We start from the raw sequence: 21,786 nt of genomic DNA, 5'->3' as shown, positions 1-21,786 counted from the left end.
TACCCACCTACCTACCTGCCTACCCACCTACCTACCTGCCTACCCACACCTTGTGGTTTAGACCCACTGCCGCCCTATGAATTGCAGGGGCGCAGGAGAACAGTAGGAAACCATGGGTGAGGACGTAGTGTGGGCTTAGAGTCCACTGAGAGCCTAGCACGTAGAGGGAATGTTGTCTCTCTTTGGGTCATCAGTCACAAAAGGCCTGAGGTCCCTTTATCCCTTGAACAAAAGTAAAACAAGGCAAGTGATGATGAGACCTAACTCCTGATGCAGGGGCTGTAGATCCCTTCAGGGGCCTAGGTGAGGGGCCATAGTCACTTGGGTCCCTCATGCTCTTAATGGCCAGGTTAGGGATGGAGCCCAGCCCTGCCGAGAAGGTGAACTGCCCAGGGTCAGGGCAGGAAAGGCCAGGCTCAGCTGTGCAGAAAAGAATGGGCCGAGCGCAGTGGCTCACGCCTGTAATCCCAGCACTGTGGGAGGCCGAGGCAGGTGGATCACTTGAGGTCAGGAGTTCGAGACCAGCCTGGCCAACATGGCAAAACCTTGTCACTACTAAAAATACAAAAATTAGCCTGGTCTGGTGGCATACACCTGTAATCCCAGCTATTGGGAGACTGAGGCAGGAGAATTACTTGAACCTGGGAGGTGGAGGTTGCAGTGAGCCAACATCTCGCCATTGCACTCCAGCCTGGGTGACAAGAGCAAAACTCCATCTCTAAAAAAAAAAAAAAAAGCTGGCCAGGTGCGGTGGCTCATGCCTGTAATCCTAGCCCTTTGGGAGGCTGAGGTGGGCGGATCACCTGATGTCAGGAGTTCAAGACCAACCTGGCCCACATGGTGAAACCCTGGGAAAAAAAAAAAAAAAAAAGGAGTGGAGCTGAGTGGTAGAGCAGCATCCCAGGATAATTGGGACATGAGCCTTTCCTCTCTGGCACCTGGGCTTGGCACAGGAGGCCTGGTTATGCCCTGCAGCTGCCTCTGCAGAGAGCCACGGGGCATTAGGGATATTCCTCGTAATCATCCCACATAATGTTTTTGCTGCATGGAAGGGCATGCAAAAGAGTGTTCTCTGCATAGTGATTGACTCACTCCGTCATCACGATTAGTTAGGAGGCACTCAGAGCAGGATAATGATCAGAGGTTCCTCAGCTGGGGCTTCGAGAGGCTACATGGCTACAAAATAGTTTTATCTGGATCTTCCCCTTTATTAAGCAAGGGTTGGCAGAGCTGGGTGTGCTGCTGAAGGAGCAGACATGAGTGGGCTTGGTGCCATGGAAGTGGCCACAGGCAAAGCAGTGGCACACTCCACTCTGGGCTCAGCATGGCATCAGGTACTTGTTTACATGTCGTCGTCTCCCTCTGAACTGAGTTTCCTATTTGTTTATCTTTGTATCCAGTACACAGGAGGTGCTCAATAGATTTTTTGAGTGCACCCCTATGTCTGGCCTTGTGGTGGCACCGACACCTCAGAGGTGGACAGGGCTGAGGTATGCTGCTCTGTGGGTGTGAGGTCTGGCCCACCCTGAACCTCCAGAAGACAATGAAGCCCCAGCCAGGTGGACAGGCTGTGGACAAGGGGCTGCAGCTCTGACAGGAGGGCCTGGGAACCAGACGAGCACCAGCATTGTCAGCTATTTAGCATTTTTGGAACATCTCTGTGTGCGAGTACCCAGGAAATGTGGGGGACTCAGAGGCGCCAATGAAACACAGCCCCTTCCCTTCAGGAGAGTGGCCTTTCAGGAGGATGGAGGGCTTTCCTCAGTAATTATGACACCACCTAAGCAGTCAATGATTATTTGTTGGATATTGTTGAATAATTGAAATAAAGGGCCAATGAGCCATGGGAGGTGACTGAGATCAGAAAAAGTAGGGGGCTTTGGAGGGCTCTGGGCCCATGTGCATCTACAGTGATTCCCAGGCCACTGCCTGACCCCTCACGCTGGGATCAGCCTCTGCAGGTTGGCCTGGGCACGGGCGTGCGGCGAGCATATGTGTGTATGTGTGTGGCGTTGGGGTACGCGAGCATGTGGCTGTGACTTCAGAGCCTGGTGCTCAGGCAGCCCGGGACAGGGCTCTGCCTCTTGCAGAAGCCAGTTTGTTTCACTGAATCCCATGATCACAGACAGTCCCTGGGAGGCCAGCCAGCCAGCTGGCAAAGGCTGTGCATGCTTCTTGTCCCAGGGGGCCCGGGCAAGTAGCTGGCTAGATCCGGCAAGTTCATCCCCTCGACTCAAGCACCAACTTGAGACATCTGCTCGACGGATGCTGGGTCAGTAGCATCCGGTTTAAGTACTGAAGGGAACACACGTATGTCAGGCTGGCTGTCTCCACGCAAGGGCCTCAAGAGACATAAATCTCTTATGGGGAGGGGTCCTGTGTCTGGGCACAGCCAGCCCAGAGTGTCTGTGCCTGTGAATGCCAGTGTGCCTTGACTTTGGATTGCCTGTTATCTTTATGGTGTCACTGTGTGTCTGTTGACGTGGTAGAGTATAGTGGCATGTTGCAGTAGAAAGACCCATGGGCTGGTAAATAAAAGATGTACATTTTGGTTCTAAAGGCCTCCTTTCCTGGCTCTCTGATCCCTGCAAGTCAGATAATCTCTCTGAGCTTCAGGTGTTTCACTTGTGTAATAGAAAAAAATAATACCAGCTCTGCTTTCCATAAAGTGTAAGAATACAATGAAATAACATATATGAAGATGCTTTGTTAATTACCATGTACAGTGCAAATGTGAGAGATTATTACCGTCATAGCCCAGCGCATCAGAATGATTCGTTGTATATGGCTTAAAATAATCCATCCAGTGAGCAGTGTTGAAATGTAGGTCAGATCATAGCCTCAGAAGTTTAGAGAGAGGAACCACCTAATCTCACAGGCCACCAAATGTGAAGGTGCTTTGAAAGCTGCAAAGAATGATATAAATGCAAAGCGACAATTATGTTTAAGTCTAGAAGGGACGTTTTAGTCCTCTTGTTTCCTAATCTGGAATCGTAAAGATCCGAGAGGCACTGGAACCTGGTACACAGTTGTATTTGTACAGGTTTGTAGATTTGTATGTGTGCCTCTATTTGTGTCTGTGGACTCATGTCAAGCACCTACTCTGTGACAGTCATTCATCAAGTGCCTGCCTTGGACTAAGTGCATCAGTCTAGGCATTCTGGATGCCAGCATGAATCAGACACCCATACTTCCCTCAAGGAGCTGACCACTGTCATGCTGGGTAGGGAAACTATAGGAGAGGGAGGGTCTTTCAGCTCAGTCTAGGCAGGGGATGGGAGGAGGGGGGCTAGGGGCGGGGAATCCAGGATATGAGGCTGGAAAAGCAAGTAACAGTTTGCTAATAAACCTGACGGGAAGGTGGTGCGGGCAGAAGGAACAGTCTATGCCCAGGGACTGAGGCTGGAAGCAGTTTGCTTTCGCACTTGGTGCTGTCTGTTGGGACCACAGTGTGGAGAGGAGACGAAGGTGATCCAACCAAATCCTGGGGACCGTCCTGCACATGAGCTGAGGAGCTTGGCTGGATCCTTCTGGCCCCCGGAAACCCCCATGGCAAGGGTTTAAGCTCTGCAGAGTGGCATAATCAGCTTTGCATTTTGGAAAGCTCCCAGAGCCCTGGTATTGCCACATATCTTGCGGCAGGAGCGCCCGCCCAGATGTTGGGCTCTGTGTGGTAGTGAGGGATCGCTGCATATGGTGGGCAGCGTGCTGGGATTTGCACGAGGCAAGGAGGGGGTTGGGGAGGATGGAGTGGGAGTGAAGTACGAATCAGGATGTGTGGAGCGGGGGAAGGTAGCAGTTCTTGAGTGACTATCACGTGTCAAACTTTTGCTACATCACCTCATTTAATTCTTATAACATCACTGTGAAGTAGGTATCATCCCATTTTATAGATGAGGAGAGCAAGACTCAGGGAGGTTAAAGAGCTTGAAGTTACTCCTAAGCAAAGAGCAGAGCGAAACTCCCAGCCCGGCTCTGCCCTCTCCAAAGCCTACATGTCTGGAATTTCCGCCCCTCCCCTCTGCACTGGAAGTGTGGACAAATTCAATACCCTGGCTTGACAGATGAGGAGACCAACCTGGGCTCAAATCTCTTCCCGCGAACCGTGTTTTTCAGCTGTTCCGCGTCACCACAGATCAGATTCTTTTCTTTCAGAGTATTAGCAACGCCTACTAATTGAGGGCTACTTGCAGATTTGATAAGCATATTTTACATTCCTTTGCTCAACCCATCAGCAAAGATATGGAATAAAACAGACCCCGTGACAGATGCGAGAATGAACCACTTGCTACGCTTCCTTGGAGCCGTTGAGGGGCACGGCCCGAGCCATCTGCTTACCCTTCTCGGCGTGTCAGCCCCCTCCCTCTGCAGAGGGAACCTCAGGCAGGCCCAGAGCAGAAGCATCACTTCCTGCTTTGCCCTAAGACTCCATCGAGGAAGAGCTGGTGGAAGAGAACGTGCTTTTCACAACGCTGCGATTACGGCCGAATGTCAAGGGGAAGGGCCAGGAGTTGTTCAGACCTGGCTCTCGTGGAGACTCTAAGCATGGCCCAGAAGCATGCGGGGCCTGAATGCTGGGCCAGCCGTGAAGCTCCTTGCACCAGGTGTGGGGTACACAGAGCACCCCTGCCTGGCACTCCCCGCCCTCTCTGGACCTGTCAGGATCTGAAGAGGTGTCCTGGCACCGGGGGGTCCACCCCTCCCGCCGGGCTGGGTTGCATGGAATTGAATCCAACAGGGAAAAAGATGTGCCAAGCACCTCCAGGCCCCGCACACATGGTGTAGGTGAGAGATGCCAGCAGGACTGCATATGGCAGAGGGGTGGCCTGTAGGGGCCCCCAAGTCTTTCTCTACATGCCCGATGGAAGCTGGTGCCCATCATGAAATGTCAAGCATCTTTGTTTTTAGGTCATTGCTGTGTGGTAACTGTGGTTCCCTTTTCAGAAGCTCTGGTTGGCTTTCACATCTCGGATTAGTTCACAATGAAAGAAAGTCAAATGAATCCCTCTGTCACAAATGCAGCTTATCAAAGAAATAGTTTAAAGCCCAGAATTTATGGGCAGTAGGAGTTTTTCCAGAATCTGCTCTAGGCGCTGGGGATTCAGCAGTAAACAAAACAGTCAAAGGGGCAGACCTTTTGTGAAGCTGTCTTCTCAAAACCCAAGAAGCAGATGGGATGGACACCTTCCATCCCATGGGGGATGGGGCACGGGGCTTCCCAGTCCCCTGGCATCCTTTCCAGATGCTTCCTCCACTGTGCTCCTTAAATTGTCCTCTTTGGCCCTTCTCCAGCCCGCACTGCCATATCACTCTGCACAGCTTAGTGACGGTGCTCTTGAAGGTCAGCCGTTCTGACCCATTTTATGGATGAAGAAACGGAGGCTCCGAGAGGCTGCTCCTGTAACTGTAACTAGGAAATGGACAAGCTGGGCTCATGCCCACTTTGCTCTTTCCATGACCTCACATGACCCCTGATGATTTTACACGTGCTGATCAAGACAGTGCCCATTTGGCACCAGTAGAATCGGATCAGAAGCCTCACCTCAGCCTGAAATTCTTAGCAGTTGTGTAGATCCAATCAGAACCTTCACAAATACTAAGCTGCACTGGCAACACGTCCTCTCTGTGTGATCCCTTCTTATACGTTTGGGGGGGTGGGTCTGGGGTCTTCAAAAGATGGTTCAGAAGCAGCAGCCTCCCCTCCCATGTGGCGTGTGCCCTTGGGCAGCCTGAGCCCTCATGAAGGCTCCCACGAGTTGGCTCCTCTTTCCATAGCCTTTCTGCCCTCACCGCCCGTCTGCTGTGCTTTCCTGAAAAGAGCCCCTGAAGGATCTCCAGCCTCGGGGCTAGCCTCTCCCTCCATAGACGGCACGGGGCTTCCCAGTCCCCTGGCATCCTTTCCAGATGCTTCCTCCACTGTGCTCCTTAAATTGTCCTCTTTGGCCCTTCTCCAGCCCGCACTGCCATGTCACTCTGCACAGCTTAGTGACGGTGCTCTTGAAGGTCAGCCGTTCTGACCCCTAGCTAAGCCTCCTCATCCTCAGTATCTTTCTCAGACAGCTTTGGTCTCTGGCGTTGGCAGCTCTCCCCTTCCTTGTTCCCACAACACACCTCTTCTGCATCTGCGAGGATCCTCTTCTGCACCTCCGAGCATTCTCTCTCTATCTCTTATGTGAGCTCTGCCTGTCTCTAGCTTGACTGTGGCCACCACCTGCGCTAAGACCGGGCACCTCTGTTCACCCTCCATGTGCATGTCTTTGGAGGCCTCCCAGAACTTGAGCCATGATGGTCTGCCCTGCAGACATGCCTCAGCTGGAGGATGGATGGAGGGGCCAGGGATGCTCTTCCTGCTGGTCTTATGTCTACAGCCGGTCACAGTAGGTTTCCATTTGTGTGTCCCACTATCACCAAAAATTAATGTGGCAAACCACAAGGTATTTTGCAATCACAGAAAATGAAAGTTGAGTAGGATGTTGAGGGCCATCTTACTCAGGTCTCCAGGAGAGCTGTGGACCCTCTTCTCTATCTGTGCTGCCAGCACTTCCCTGGGTTGGCGCCCTCCTCTGGTAGGGCCCAAAAGCCATCTTTGGTTCCTGACATCGGGCGGGGTATGAAGAACAGCCTGTGGTCCGTCTGCAGGCTGCAGGGTCAGGGCGTCTTTCTCCCTCCTTCCCCAGCATCATTTCTGCTGGGGATTAGTCATGCCAGAGCCCGGCTGAGTCAGAAGGGACTTGTGGGTGGTTTGTGGCCAGGCTGGAGTAGTGAGGCAGGACTTTCTAGGTTTATTGTCTCTGTGCCCCAGGAGACAAGCACGTCAGGGCCCAGCCCTGCACAGGTGTTATGTGAGGGGTAGGGAGTAAAACAAACTTCTGTTCCAAACCCAGTGAATGCAAGAGATGGAGAGGAGCTGAGATTCGGTCGTACCTGAGACCCTTCTGCAGGCTGACAGGCATGCATGGTGCCAGTTCCACATGGCAGGGTGTTCGCAGCTGTACAAGTCCTCCACTTTCCACAGTCGTTCATTTTGAGTATTGCCTGGACTTCAAATAGATGTTACTAAATTTAATATTTCTTTTCACCTGTTTTTCTTTTTCTTTTCTTTTTTTTTTTTTTTTTGAGATGGAGTCTCGCTCTGTCTCCCAGGCTAGAGTGCGGTGGCGTGATCTTGGCTCACTGCAGCCTCCGCCTCCCAGGTTCAAGCGATTCTCCTGCCTCAGCCTCCCTAGAAGCTGGGACTACAGGTGCGTGCCACCATACCCGGCTAATTTGTTGTATTTTTAGTAGAGACGGGGTTTCATCGTGTTAGCCAGGATGGTCTCAATCTCCTGACCTCGTGATCCGCCCGCCTCAGCCTCCCAAAGTGCTGGGATTACAGGCGTGAGCCACCGCGCCCGGCTATTTTATTTTCGATAGGGGTGATTCATTAAGTAGATCACAAATGTAATTGTGTACCTGTGAACAAAAACTTTCTCGTATAAATAAACTTTTAACTCAGATCCTTTATCAGAGCTTGTGTTATAATTTTAGGGTTTAGAAAATGTGGTAATAAAGAGGGAGAGATGCCTTCTGTTGGGGCAGCAGGGTCTGCCCTGAAGTTCCCCCAAGGATGTTTTATTTATATATATATATATACAAATCTGTATTATTTATATATTTATATATGGGTGTGGGTTTTTTTGTAGAGATGGAGTCTCACTATGTTGCCCAGGCTGGTCTCAAACTCCTGGCCTCAAGGGATCCTCCTGCCTTGGCTTCTCAAAGTGCTGGGATTACAGGCGTGAGCCACTGTGCCTGGCCAAGGATATATTTTAAGTGGGGCTCTGAAGGGTGACTCAAGCCTCACCAGGCAGGAGGGGAGGTTGTGGAGGTATATTATACAGCCCTGGAAGTGTGGCTCGTGGAACAGGAGGAGGCTGGGGCTGGAAGGGAGGCCAGGGCCAGCCCCAGACAGGCCTAGAATGCTACACTGCTTGGATCCAGCTCTGGCCTCACAGGCTGTGTCTGTGCCTGCAGGACGGAGAGGAGCAAGAGGAGCCGCGTGGCAAGGAGGAGCGCCAAGAGCCCAGCACCACGGCACGGAAGGTGGGGAGGCCTGGGAGGAAGCGCAAGCACCCCCCGGTGAGTGTCACATTCTACACACCCTCCTGTGCACACACACAACACACATGTGCCTGGGATGTCAATGGCAGTGATGTGTGTCCTGCAGGAACCTGGAGACATTTAAGACCAGGTGATGGGGTGCACCCCTCCAGCTGCAGATACCCCATTCTTCAAATCTCACCCTCACATTTCCATGTTTTCTTATTTATTTATTTATTTATTTATTTACTTTTTTACTGAGACGGAGTCTCACTCTGTTGCCCAGTCTGGAGTGCAGTGGTGCCATCTCAGCTCACTGCAACCTCTACCTCCTGGGTTCAAACAGTTCTTCCACCTTAGCCTCCCAAGTAGCTGTGATTATAGGCCTGTGCCACCATGCCCGGCTAATTTTTGTAGTTTTAGTAGAGACAGGGTTTCTCCATGTTGGCCAGGCTGGTGTCGAACTCCTGACCTCAAGTGATCCGCCCACCTCGGCCTCCCAAAGTGCTGGCATTACAGGCGTGAGCCACCGTGCCTGGCCACATTTCCCTGTTTTCTACATAGAGAACTGAAGGCCCTGAGAGGCCAGGGGACTTGGCTGGTTGGTCTTGGACCTAAGACTTGGACCAGGTCCCTGACTCCTGCCCTCCCTCTGGAAGGGAAGCAAGAGGGCCTGCCAGAATCCCAGGCTGGATGAAGATCTCCCTGGACTGTTTATGCACGCCCCTCCCTACCACACTCTCACCCTGGGTCTCAGCCCCCACCTGGAGGAAGGGAACAGGCCTGGGAGTCTGATCAAATTGGAGAGGGGAGATGCAGGCTGAGGGGTCTCTGTGAGGGAGCAGGAGAACCAGGGCCCTGGGGAAGGAAGTCCTGCAGACCCGTATGCTACAGGGCCGGCCCCAGCCCCAGGCTTCTGGGAACCAGTGCCGCTGAGGCCTGGGGGCAGCTCTGGAGAACAAGACCCCTGGGCTTAGAGTCAGATGTGGAGCAGTCATTATTTCCCAGCACCAGAGACAGCTGGTTCCTTTCTTTTACCCGCTTCCAGCTGAGAGTGGTAAACTTGGAGCAAGAAGGTAAGGGGGAGTCAGAGGCTCTGGATTTGTTACTCAGCCCTTCAAAGAAATGTTCTCAGCAGGTATGGAGCCCAGGACTTGCTCCCTTGGGGTAGAGGGCTGGGTTGAAGGTGACTGAAGTGAAATGGGACGGTGGAGGCAGGGGGTGGGTTCCTGGAGGTGGGAGGTATGGGAACCTGCTGGGTACTGAGATGCACCCCTGCCAATTCTGCCTGAAGATTTGGAGCGGGGGTGGGGCCCGAGTGAAGTCATTTGACTGGTAAGTAATTTTAAACATTTTTTTTTTTTTTTGAGACGGAGTCTCGCTCTGTCGCCCAGGCTGGAGTGCAGTGGCTTGATCTCAGCTCACTGCAAGCTCCGCCTCCTGGGTTTATGCCATTCTCCTGCCTCAGCCTCCCGAGTAGCTGGGACTACAGGCACCGCCACCTCGCCCGGCTAGTTTTTGTTTTTGTATTTTTCAGTAGAGACGGGGTTTCACCGTGTTAGCCAGCATGGTCTCGATCTCCTGACCTCGTGATCCACCCGTCTCGGCCTCCCAAAGTGCTGGGATTACAGGCTTGAGCCACCATGCCCGGCAACATTTTAATATTAAAGCAAACGTGGATATGTTATGGCCTGGAATGAAAAATTCACATGACATTGAAAGATAAAACGGGGCGTCAGAGGACTTTCTGGCTGGCAGCAGACTCTAGATTCCCAGGGCCCCTGCACCCTCCTCTACCCACAGGGCACCTTGATGGAGAAGGTGTGGGAGGAGAGCCAGGCTGGCATCAGAGCACACTGGTGACTACACATTTGCAGGATGTCCTGCCTCTCTCCTGAGGCTTGGCAACCTGCAATCTGCTAAGCAAACCGCCCCTGTCCCCATCCAGTTTCTGAGGACAAGAGCCACCACCTGTAGCAGATAAAGACCCAGCAACCCTTTGATTCATCTTTGAGTCTCGGAATCAGAGAGTAGCCACATCGCTGAGAGGTGGAGTGAAGCACTCAGGTGAAAAGGTACAAGGAAGTCAGGGGCAGGAGTGTGGGGATATCACCTAGACAGTGACAGAGAAGAGGGGCACTGCTGAGTGAGGGGAGAAGGGCCAGTGATCATACCTCCCATGGCCTGAAGCAGGCTCCAGTGCAGAAGGAAAAACACTGTCTTTGGGGTCCAAGAGACCTGAGTTCAAATTCTGGCTCCACCACTGACCACCTGTGTAACCTTGAACAGCTGCTGCCTGAACCTCAGGTTCGCCTTCTAAAAATAGAGGAGAAAAGGATGCATTCCTCCTGGCCCCTGTGAGAATGAAATGGTGCAAGCGCCAAGGAGCCTCAGCAAAGGTCAGACCTGCCCCTGCCCAGCCAAACCTTTCCTCTTCAGGAGGCCATGGCAACCGTAGTTTGACAGAAGAGCAGCACCTTGATTTAATGCTTCCCAGCATGTGTCCTTGAGCGAGTCGCCTAACCTCTCTGGGCTGCTTCCTCATTGGGAAAATATGGCTGCCAGTAAAACCTGCCCTGTCCACATCTTGGGGCACTTGGCAAACAGCAAAACAGAGTCCAAATGTGCAGGCTGGGCCAGGCGCAGTGGCTCATACCTGTAATCTCAGCACTTTAGGAGGCCGAGGCGGGTGAATCACCTGAGGTCAGGAGTTTGAGACCAGCCTGGCCAACGTGGTGAAACCTCGTCTCTACAAAAATACAAAAATTAGCCCGGCATGATGGCGGGTACCTGTAATCGCAGTTACTCGGGAGGCTGAGGCAGGAGAATCGCTTGAACCCAGAAGGCGGACGTTGTAGTGAGCCAAGATTGCACGACTGCACTCCAGCCTGGGCGACAGAGCGAGACTCCGTCTCAAAAAAACAATGTGCAGAGCTGGCTGTGTAAAAAACCTGTTCTACTGCAGGGCCCAGTGTCCACCAGGCTGGGGTGCAGGCCTGTAGGGTGGTGGCCCAGCATCAGCCTCTCAGCAGCCCTGGGAGGCGGGGCATATCCTGTGCCCCTCATGGTCTGGATGTGTTCTAGCCTAAGTCCTAGGTTACACCTGCAGACTCCTGGCCCCTCAGGAGAGGCCCAGGGTGAGGAGGAGCATGGGAAAGGCGAAGCTGATTGGGAAGTCAGCTGTTGGGAAAGTGACTCCTTGCACATTGGAGGAACCAAGAGAGACTGACCCCAAGGACAGCAGCCAGCATGGCCTTTCCTGGGAGCCCATGTTGGGGGATTCCTGCTGCAGCCAAGGCTCAGCCCTTGTAGCCACAGGTGCTGGTCCTGGACTCTTCCCCTCCCGTGCAGGAGCACAGCGGAGAGGGCTTCTGAGGACCTGTTGCAGCTGTGGCCCTGGCAATAGATTTGCCAAGGAGCTGTAAAACAGCTGAGTGTGTCATCCAGCTAAACCTAGGGAGGGAGCTTGGCTCAGGTCCTGACAGGTGGGATGGGGGATGGGGACTGGGAAGTAAGAGATGAAACCCTGGCTGGAGGCTGTGGCCTTCCACAGCCAGCGCTGGACAGGGAGGGTCCAGGTACACCCACTTAGTGCCCTCACCAGGTCCCACCCCCAAGCCCGAGAAATCCTGGGCTCTCTCCTCCTTTTGCCCCCAAGGACTGTCTTTCTTGGCTTTCTACAGGCATCTGTCCCTGGGTGCCTTCTGCCCCCTGGCATTGCCCTCACCCAAACCAGACTCCACCGGCCCCCTGCATGCCCAGGCCAGTGTGCTCCCTTTATGACAAACACTTTCCACTTTCTGAGCAATGACCACGTGCGGGAAGCCACCAGAGGAAGATGCCTTCTATTTCAGTCAAGTGTGCTGGAGAGAAGAGGCCACACATAATCACAGCAAATGCATCACCGGCACGTCCCTCTTCAGGAACCCCCGGGGACTCCATTTTTTAGTGGACAAGATCTGAATCCCAGCCCCTCACCATCTGACCACTCCTTCCCCTGCTATGCCTGATGCCACCCCTTTGGCCACAGAACCTCACCTTCTCACTGCTCCCCAAACACAGCAGCCAGCCACTCCTCCTGCCCACCCCTTACACAATGCCACAGCCTGCCTTCTCTCCGCCTGCCCCAGCACCGCAGCGCAGAACCTAGCCTGAAAATGAAGCCCAGTTCAGCCACTGTGACCCACACTGGCCTCTCCCTTCTCGAACTGTTTCTAAAATTAATAAAAATGAACTGATAAAGACAAGTTCCAAGCCCACCGATCACACACATGGGACTGCAGTGGTCTGCAGACCTCACCTTGAGAAGCGCTGGTTGTTACCTGTCGGTACAGAACTAAGTATAACCATTCAGAAACTTCTATGTGTATGTGATAATGTTGCCACATCCACGTGCTGTGATTTTATATTTTACAACCATATCATTTCTTGGTGCCTTGAGAATTTAAAAATCTGAAACCAAAGCTTAAGCTTTCATCCCCGACAGTTTGAAAATGCACTGCCGTTGCATAGTCACTGAGCTGTGCCATGCTGAAGGCAGAGACCAGCAATAAAGGTTCACAGTTATGCAGCATGTTACTGCCTACAAAGGCCTTTTACAGGGGTTACCCTGTTTGATGCCGACAAACCTGTATGAGGTAGTTGGGGACCACTTTCATTATCCCCACATTCAGAAGAAGAGACTGAGGTTCAGAGAAGATGATCAGGACTTGGACTTCATGCCTCTCAACTGCAAAGCCTATGGTGCTCTTTCCTCATCACTGCAGCCATGCAGTTTGGCTACTGGGTACCTACCCAGGGGTTCTCTTTAAGTTAACATGTGAATTCAGGGCTGCTGGAAAAAGTGTGTGGAACTGGTCCAAAAAGCATACAAAAAAAATATAACTGAAGAGAGTTATTGACACAAATACCAGGGAGCCTGTGTGTAAGTGCCGAAGGCTGCAGGGATCTGAGGGCGAAGAGGTGGGCCCACTTAAAACCAGCAACGGCCTAGTTGGCTGCAGCACTGGCCAGAGAGCCAGGATGCTGCAGTCAGAGCCGGCAACAGGAAACAGGAAGTCAGCTGCAGGGCAGGGCGGGGCTTAGGAAGGGAGCTGGCACCTGGGCCAGGGCCTGCGGGCTGGCCAGTGCCCATGATGGGGAGGTGGGGGCCAGTGCGTGGAGCTGAGCCAGTGTGGGTGTGAGGTGGGGAGGAAAGGGCAGCCTCTAAGGATGTTGCAGGGTGACAAACGTGGGTGTCTGAAGCTGGTTCCTGCCTGGTCACCAGCCCAGACAGTCCTGCAGAGGCCTTTGTCCTTACTGGGTGGTTCTGGTTGGAGCCCTGAAGGGAGAGTTTCTGCCTTTGCCCAGCAGCCCCTGGGGGGTGAGTGGCCCTGTGGGGCTCCATCCCCTATTTACTAGTGATGTGTATTTATTCATTGACAATTTATACCCACCAACTTCCTCCAGGGTTATTTTTGCTCAGAGGGAGCACTCTGAGGTCACCTCCTGCTAAGAATAACCCAGAATGGGAGGGAGGGAGGAGGAGGAGGGGGCTGGGTGCTGGTGCTGAGCTCAGCTGAGCCCAAGCCGGTGTTAGGGCTGACCCTCCAACACCACAGGAGTGAGCCAGTCCAAGAGAGCAAACTGCCCCACTTCAGAGCAGATGACTTGGGGTATAAATGGGGAAGTTAGGGAACCATTCTGCTGTAGCAAGTCAGCTAGGTACAGCTTAGGGCAGCTGTTGGAAGTTTGCAGTACTGGCTAGCTTTCCAGCCTAACAGGACCTTTGATTTTTCTCCAAGTTAAGACAGAGCTCAGCTCCCCTGCCTGTTTTCAGATCAGAGCCCTTCCTGGGCCAACCCTTCGGACCTCGGCTCGGTGACATGGTGCCCCTCACTTTTATGCACACTTCCTGACATAGTGTCTCCCACTCCTGGGCTGCCGCCCCTGGCCCACCCCCGGAGGTGACTTTTCTTCCTGTGAGTCTGCATCACTACACGCTACTGCCCACTCTGTCTCCTCATGTTTTGGAAGGCGTGAGGAAGACAGGCTGACACACTGCTTGTGAGATAGAGCCTATGGTTATGAACTTTGCGGCTCCACCCACCCACTCCTCGACCTGAGCGGTGAAATCGACACCCACTACTGGAGTCCCGCATGGACGGGCCTAGCCCGTGGTGGGGACTTAAGGGCAGTGGGACTCCTAAGGATGCTGGGAAGCCAAGGAAGACGGAGGAGGTGGGACTTGACCTGGGCCTTAGAAGGGAGGTGACATTTGGAGAAGTCAAGGGGAAAGTGAGAGGCACCCCTGACTCCAGGACCCTGCTGAGGTGGGTGTGGAGGAAGGAAGGCAGGCATGCAGGGCGGGGCGAGTGTGGGGAGGCCCAAAGGTAGGGGCTGTGAGCACACAGACACAGGCCTGGCTGAGGGGATTAGGGATTCATTGAAAAATGTATACAGGGCTGGGTGCAATGGCTTATGCCTGTAATCCCACCACTTTGGGAGGCCGAGGCAGGTGGATCACTTGAGGCCAGGAATTCGAGACCAGCCTGGCCAACATGGCAAAACCCCATCTCTACGAAAAATACAAAAAAGCCGAACGTGGTGGCACATACCTGTGGTCCCAGCTACCTGGGAGGCTGAGGCACGAGAATCGCTTGAACCTGGGCAGGTGGAGGTTGCAGTGAGCCGAGATTGCACCACTGCACTCCAGTCTGGGCTACAGGGGGCTATTTTATGTATATAAAATAGTAGCTGGGTATGGTGGTACACCTGTGGTCGCAGCTACTTGGGAGGCTGAGGCAGGAGGATCTCTTGAGCCCAGGAGGTTGAGGCTGCAGTGAGCCTTAATTGTGCCACTGCACTCCACCTGGGTGACAGAGCAAAACCCTGTCTCAAAAAAAGAAGAAAAATGTTCTCAATCTTGATTGGAAAGGTAGTTTGCAGGCAGCCTGAGGTGCTTTTACTCTTTATCCTCTCTGAAAAATGTGTTATCTGGAAGGTTGTGAGGAGGCGGATATGACGTGATAGGAGTCGTGTTTGAGAAACTGGCTCTGGCACCCGTGAGCATGGCGTTCATCCCCGAACATGAACACATGCTGGAAGAGGGGAGGGGGCGGGGGCGCCAGCAAAGTCCCAGGGCCTGTGGGGGGTAGCGGTGGCGGGGCAGAATTGGCCAAGCCTATGCTGCTGGCCCTGGGAACGCTGGAGAGGAAGGGGTGAAAGGAGGCCCTAGCAATGGCACAGCAGGGACAGCGTCAGCGTTGTTGTTAGAGACGAGGCTTCTGGAAGGGAGCAGATGGGGAAGGGGCCCCTGGCGAGGCCACCTTACATAGCTGATCTTATCTGGGGAGCATTTAAGTAGAATCTCAGAACCTCCTTTTTTTTTTCCAAAAATAATCCCTGTGTTTATTTTCATCTCTCCACATCCCAGGGCCACCTTCAGCGAGTCATTCATTCCCACAGGTCCTGGCCTTGGTGGCCTTCCTGGGGCCCCATGAGCTTTTCTAGGGCCTGTGCTGCACCTGCATCGTTCCTCCCGTTGCAGGTACGCGCTGGCACACGCATCTGAGGAGAGCTGTTGACATGGGTTTTCTTTCATCATCCCCACCTAGAGAATTTTGTACATTTTGGTTCTCCTACCTCAAGAAAGACATAAGTGAGTTGGAAAATCTCCAGAGAAGGGCACTAAATTGATCAAGGGGAAGGCAAGGCTGCCAAGAGAGGACAGACTAAAGAGATTAGGACTCCCCGGTCTGCAGAGACAAAGGCAGAGGACGTGATTAAGGCTATGAAATCATGTCGGGTGTGGTGGGTTGAGCACAGCACAGCCGGGGAGCGGAGGGAGGACACCCATTTGAAATTTCAGAAAGGTAAACGAAGCACAGAAAAGATAGCACAATTTTCCATGGTGGGTTCCCTTCTTACCAAACCTGTCACTCTAGGGATGGCAGAGATTGAAAACAGAAGCAACTTCAAAAGAGATTTACTTAACGTATGGGATCTCTCATATGTAATGGCTTTTTTTTTTTTTTTTGAGAGGAGTCTTACTCTGTTGCCCAGGCTGGAGTGCCGTGGCGCGATCTCAGCTCACTGCAACCTCTGCCTCCTGGGTTCAGGCAATTCTCCTGTCTCAGTTTCCTGAGTAGCTGGGATTACAGGGGTGCACCACCATGCCTGGCTAATTTTTTATTTTATTTTATTTTATTTTATTTTATTTTTATTTTAGGGTCGAAGGGATTTATTGAAAACGAAAGTACATTCCACAGTGTTGGAGCGGGCCTGAGCATAGGGGGCTCAAAGGCCTTTTTTTTTTTTTTTTTTTTTTTTTTTTTTTGTATTTTTAGTAGAGATGGGGTTTCACCATGTTGGCCAGGCTGGTCTCGACCTCCCAACCTTAGACGATCCGCCTACCTTGGCCTCCCAAAGTGCTGGGATTACAGGCATGAGCCACCAAACCCAGCCAGCATAATGGCTTTTTAAAGGGAAGCCTCCAGCTCACTCTGAAATCCTTTGAGGTTGACTTCAAAGAGCACAGCCAGGCCCTCTTCCGGGTAGACCAGTTACCCGCTGGAAACATAACCCTGAGTGGGCCAGCCACTTACTGCGCATGGTCGTTCTGGCATCCATTTGCTGTGGCTTGTGACGACCTAGCCAGGCCATGGACTGAGGGACCTCTAAGGCTTTGCTGAGCCCAGAGGTCTCTCCTCAGACACAGGGGTGGAGAGATCTCTGGGGAGGAGGGAGACAGGCAGCTCCCAGCAGATGTGGTGAGGGGAATGGTAGGACGTGGTGGGGGTGCCCGGGCTGGGGCCAGAGTTTCCGGAGTCGTCCCTCTGTGGCCTCTGGTCCCACCATCCCTGACCCCACTGGCGGTGCTTTTAGCCACCCTACAGGGAAAAGGGAAATTGGAGGAGTCAGGGTCCTAGCTCCATAGCGTTGGAGCCTGCTCTGTCCACCCCAGGAAGGCTGAGCAAGGGGGCATCTGGGGATCCCCGGCCCCTCCTAGAGTGGGCATGGGGTGAGCCTCTCTGGCTCTCCCTGCCACAGGCCACTTCCAGCTGCTATCAGATCTCTGTGAGGGCTGCCAGGGGGAAGGGGGCTGCAGGAAGGGCGGGGGCGGGCAGTCGTGGCCCCGTGCCAATGCTTCGGGGGCAGAGCTGCCCTGCTTACGTGGACATGCAGCTGTTTCCTGAAACTAGAGTCAACCTGGAAAAATCCAGGCTAGTTGAGGGGTGATGGGCCTGCAGAGCTGAGGAACTGGAAGGAGCGAGGAGTCGCGGTACGAGTGGAGGGGCTCATTGGCGTGTCTGTGTTGGCATCGCACGGCTTCCTCGCACCCCTCTGTCCTGTGGCTGGCAGTGGGTGTCTGCAGGCGTGGGGGCGCCTCCTTCTCAAGTCTGTGCATGTGACGGTGAAGAGACCGTGGCTGGCCTGATGCCAGGGTTCCCGGGTGGAATGGAATGGATCTCACGGAGGCCTTAAAAGCACCATGGCAGGTCCGGCCCTCTGGGTGACCAAGGTGAGGTCGCCCCCCTATCTGCTGGGCTCTGGGAGAGTAAGCAAGAGGAGCTCCCGGTGGGAAAGGAAGAGGCAAGAGAGGAGGGAGAATGGCATCTACCCACCCCCCACCCCCATGGAATCCCCCTTCCTGGGTGAGCGCTGCATGTGGGCTGCAGCCTGGGGACAGGGCTCCTTGCCCCGGGTGCCAGGGCCTCATCTCCCCTGTACCATGACCCCCACCTCTCCTCCTCCTGGGTTTTAGATAACTATAGTAAAGCAATACTTAAAAATCACTTCTGGCCGGGCGTGGTGACTCACACCTGTAATCTCAGTACTTTGGGAGGCCGAGGCAGGTGGATCACCTGAGGTAGAGAGTTCGAGACCAGCATGGCCAACATGGCAAAACCTCCATCTCTACTAAAAATACAAAAATTAGCCGGATGTGGTGGCAAACGCCTGTAATCCCAGCTACTAGTGGGGGCTGAGGCAGGAGACTCACTTGAACCCAGGAGGCGGAGGTTGTAATGAGCCGAGATCACACCATTGCACTCCAGCCTGGGCAACAGAGTGAGACTGAGTCTCAAAAAAAAAAAAAAAAAAAAAAGAAAAAAAATCACTTCCATAAAATTAACTGGATGTGGTGGCACACGCCAGTGGTCCCAGCTCCTTGGGAGGCTGAGATAGGAAAATCGTTGAATTTGAGGCTGCAGGGGGCTATGGTCACACCTCTGCACTCCAGCCTGGGCAGCAGAGTGAGACCTTGTCTCGAAAAAAAATTTGTTTTAATTACTTCCATAAACATAAAAAATTAGGCATGGTGGCAGGCACCTGTAGTCCCTGGTACTAGTGAAACTGAGGCAGGAAGTTTGCTTGAACCCAGGAATTCAAGGCCACAGTGAGCTGTGATTGTGCCACCGCACTCCAACCTGAGTGACAAAGCGAGACCCTGTCTCTTAAAGAAAAGAAAAAAGTCACCTCCCCCTATTAGGAGTTTCAGACTTTGCCCCACCCTGGGAGGCAAGGCTTTGCCTGGAGTGAAGGAGGGGCAGGAGGTCTGGGTCTGGCCCAGACTTTGGGCAAAGGGGGAAAAGGAGGCGGCGGCAGGGCTGGGGAATTGGTTCTGGCTGGGCAGGCCACAGCAGAGGGCTCCTCCTTGCCTTGCCTCTGGCTTTTGCTTGAGTTGGGCACTGGTCAGGGGAAGGCCAGCAGCCTCTGCCCGGCCTTTCTTGGGCACTACACTGCCGCCTGTGCCTTCTCCGAACCCTGGGGGCGTTTGTGAGCTTGCGCTTTTTTGAGACTCAACCCAGAGAGGGAGTCGGCCTTCAGATGTCTCGCCTGTAACTGGGCCATCCTGGAAGCTTTACTGTTCAGAGGCGTGTGACCCAAGGCAGGCCTGAGAAAAGCGAGCATCGCTCTAGCTCCCCTAGGATCCCCGTGAAAATTACATTTATGAATTTTATAAGCATATGTATGCCCAGTCCTGTGTGGGACACCAGAGAGCTGTAGGTGGAGAGGCCCACAAAGTTAAATAAGATCAGCCGGGCGGGGGCTGCCCCCTGTCATCCCAGCACTTTGGGAGGCCGAGGCGGGCGGATCACCTGAGGTCAGGAGTTTGACACCAGCCTGGCCAACATGGAGAAACCCCATCTCTACTAAAAATACAAAAATTAGCCAGGCGTGGTGGCAGGCACCTGTAATCCCAGCTACTCGGGAGGCTGAGGCAGAAGAGTCGCTTGTTTGAGGCTGAGGCAGAAGAGTCGCTTGAACTCGGGAGGCGGAGCTTGCAGTGAGCTGAGATCACGCCTCTGCACCCACCCAGGCAGCAGAGCGAGACTCCGTCTTCAAAAAAAAATGTGAAATAAGGCAAGGCTCACAGTTAAGGAGGGAGGCCACAGTACACAGATAATTAGATTCAGAGGTATGAGGTGTAAGGAGATTGGGTGAGAAAGCGCTTTGTAAACAAACGTGGCATGCATTGGATGGGACAGCAATGAGGGGTGTGGTGGGTTCACCCCCACCCTTCAGGAGGAGGCTGGGTCAGCAGCTGTCCACACCTGCCAACTACAGGGGGCTGAGGGGTCCAGATCCTTCCACACACAGACTTTAAAATGCTCCTTAGAAGACAGAAAGTAGAAGAGTGGTGACTGGGGGAGAGGCGACTGGGAAGTTAGTATTGAATGGAGGCAGAGTTTCTGTTTGGGTTTGTGAAAAAGTTCTGGAGATGGATGGGGGTAAAGGCTGTATCAGAGTGTACTTAAAGTACGCTTGAAAAGGGTTAAAATGGTAAATGTCATGTATGTTTTACCCCAGTTTTTTAAAAGTTTACAAAAACGTTTCTGGGCCGGGCACCGGGGCTCACGCCTGTAATCCTAGCACTTTGAGAGGGCGAGGTGGGTGGATCACGAGGTCAGAAATTCAAGACCAGCCTGGCCAAGATGGTGAAACCACGTCTCTACTAAAAATACGAAAGTTAGCCAGGCCTGGTAGCAGTGAGCTGAGATAATGCCACTGCACTCCAGCCTGGGCGAAAGAGTGAGACTCTGTCTCAAAAAAAAAAAGACTCTGTCTTTTTTTGATACGGAGTCTCACTCTGTTGCCCAGGCTGGAATGCAGTGGCGCGATCTTGGCTCACTGCAAGCTCTGCCTCCTGGGTTCACACCATTCTCCTGCCTCAGCCTCCCCAGCAGCTGGGACTACAGACGCCTGCCACCACGCCCAGCTAATTTTTTGTATTTTTAGTACAGACAGGGTTTCACCATGTTAGCCAAGATGGTCTCGATCTGCTGACTTCGTGATCCACCCACCTCGGCCTCCCAAAGTGCTGGGATTACAGGCATGAGCCACCACACCTGGCCAAAAAAGTGTTTCTTAAGCCAGGCATGGTGGCTCATGCCTGTAATCTCAGCACTTTGGGAGGCTGAGGCAGGTGGATTACCTGAGGTCAGGAGTTTGAATCCAGCCTGGCCAACATGGTGAAACCCCATCTTTACCAAAAATACTAAAAGTTAGCCAAGTGTGGTAGCGGATACCTGTAATCCCAACTACTTGGGAGGCTGAGGCAGTAGAATCACTTGAACCCAGGAGGTGGAGGTTGTAGTGAGCCGAGATTGCACCTCTGCACTCCAGTCTGGGCAACAAGAGTGAAACTCCATCTCAAAAAAAAAAAAAAAAAAAAGCATTCCTTAGATAAAGGCAGTTCCTGTCCTTGCCCCTACCCTCAGCCCAGGGTTTTTCAAAGACACTATTGCCATTTTGTCTGGACTAAATCTCTGTTGTAGGGGTTGTCCTCTGTCTGTGGGGTATTTAGCAGCTTCCCTAGCCTCTACTCACTAGATGCCAGCACTTCTCCCCAACCGTGTGGTGGCCAAAAATGTCTTCACACACATGCCAAAATGTCCTGGTAGGGAGGTAGCAAAATTGCCCCAGTTGAGAACTACAGCCTTAACCTGCCTCGAAAAGCTGCTCACAGGAGAGGACTGAGGAAAAGCTGGAGGCAACGGGGGGGGGGGGGGGTTCTGCCCAGAAGGAAAGCAAAGGTTGGCAAACTCGGAGGGACCCCAGGAAGTGGCGGGCAGGATTTGAAGACCCAAAGTGAGGCATACCAGGTGGGGGTAGGTGGACAGTGGGTGATAGGACCGATCTATACTGAATTCTAGAATGATAATTCACAACCCTCCTGTGTCCCGCATCTGGCCACCCACGGGAGGAGAAGTGATGGGTACTTACTGCGGCTTTTCCCATTCGGAAATTGTCACCTGCAGCTGCACCTGCTGGTGGTGCCTTCTAGGATGGTCGGCACCCCACAACCCAGCCCTCTCCCAGATAATGGGCAACATGAGTATCTCAGGGGTGTGCTGTGCTTCCTTTCAAGACGACTGTCAAAATAAAAGCAAACAAAAGCAGATTGTTTAACAGACATGGCAGCAAAGCTGAAACTCCCTGTAGCTTGCGTGCAGGAGGTTCTCAGTTTTAGCCTCGTCTTTGCCATTCACGAATCAATTGTGAATATTGGCTGAGCACCTGTCAGGTGCCCCACTCCGTGCTAAGTCCAGCCGGATCAAGCAAAGTCTCTGCCCTCCAGAGGTCAACAAGCTGTGGAGACGGGAAAGGAGGGGAGGAGAGTGGCTGGGAGGAGGGCATGGAGTGGGGGCAGAAGAGGCCAGGCCTGGCTGGGGTACCCCTCCCTCCTGGGCTTCCAGGCTGAGGTTTCTGCCCTTCTCACCA

At 53.1% G+C, this 21,786-nt stretch overlaps 1 protein-coding gene across 4 annotated transcripts in view; it reads left to right on the top strand.

The window, feature by feature from the left end:
- The window catches only part of DNMT3A (DNA methyltransferase 3 alpha), a 109,074-nt gene that overhangs the window by 33,338 nt on the left and 53,950 nt on the right, over positions 1–21,786 (top strand). For all 4 annotated transcript variants that reach the window (XR_002735240.1, XM_023229913.2, XM_023229914.2 and 1 more), the window contains exon 3: positions 8,014–8,118. Coding sequence is in view for 3 of the 4 variants with exons in the window: in XM_023229913.2 (XP_023085681.1) it covers positions 8,014–8,118 (105 nt within the window). In the remaining variant the exon portion in view is untranslated. The remainder of the gene's footprint in view (positions 1–8,013; positions 8,119–21,786) is intronic.

The sequence above is a fragment of the Piliocolobus tephrosceles genome, chromosome 15 (genome assembly GCF_002776525.5).
Source record: "Piliocolobus tephrosceles isolate RC106 chromosome 15, ASM277652v3, whole genome shotgun sequence".
Taxonomy (NCBI): domain Eukaryota; kingdom Metazoa; phylum Chordata; class Mammalia; order Primates; family Cercopithecidae; genus Piliocolobus; species Piliocolobus tephrosceles.
The sequence above is the reverse complement of the archived record's forward strand: the minus strand, read 5'-3'. Positions and strand labels throughout refer to the sequence as shown.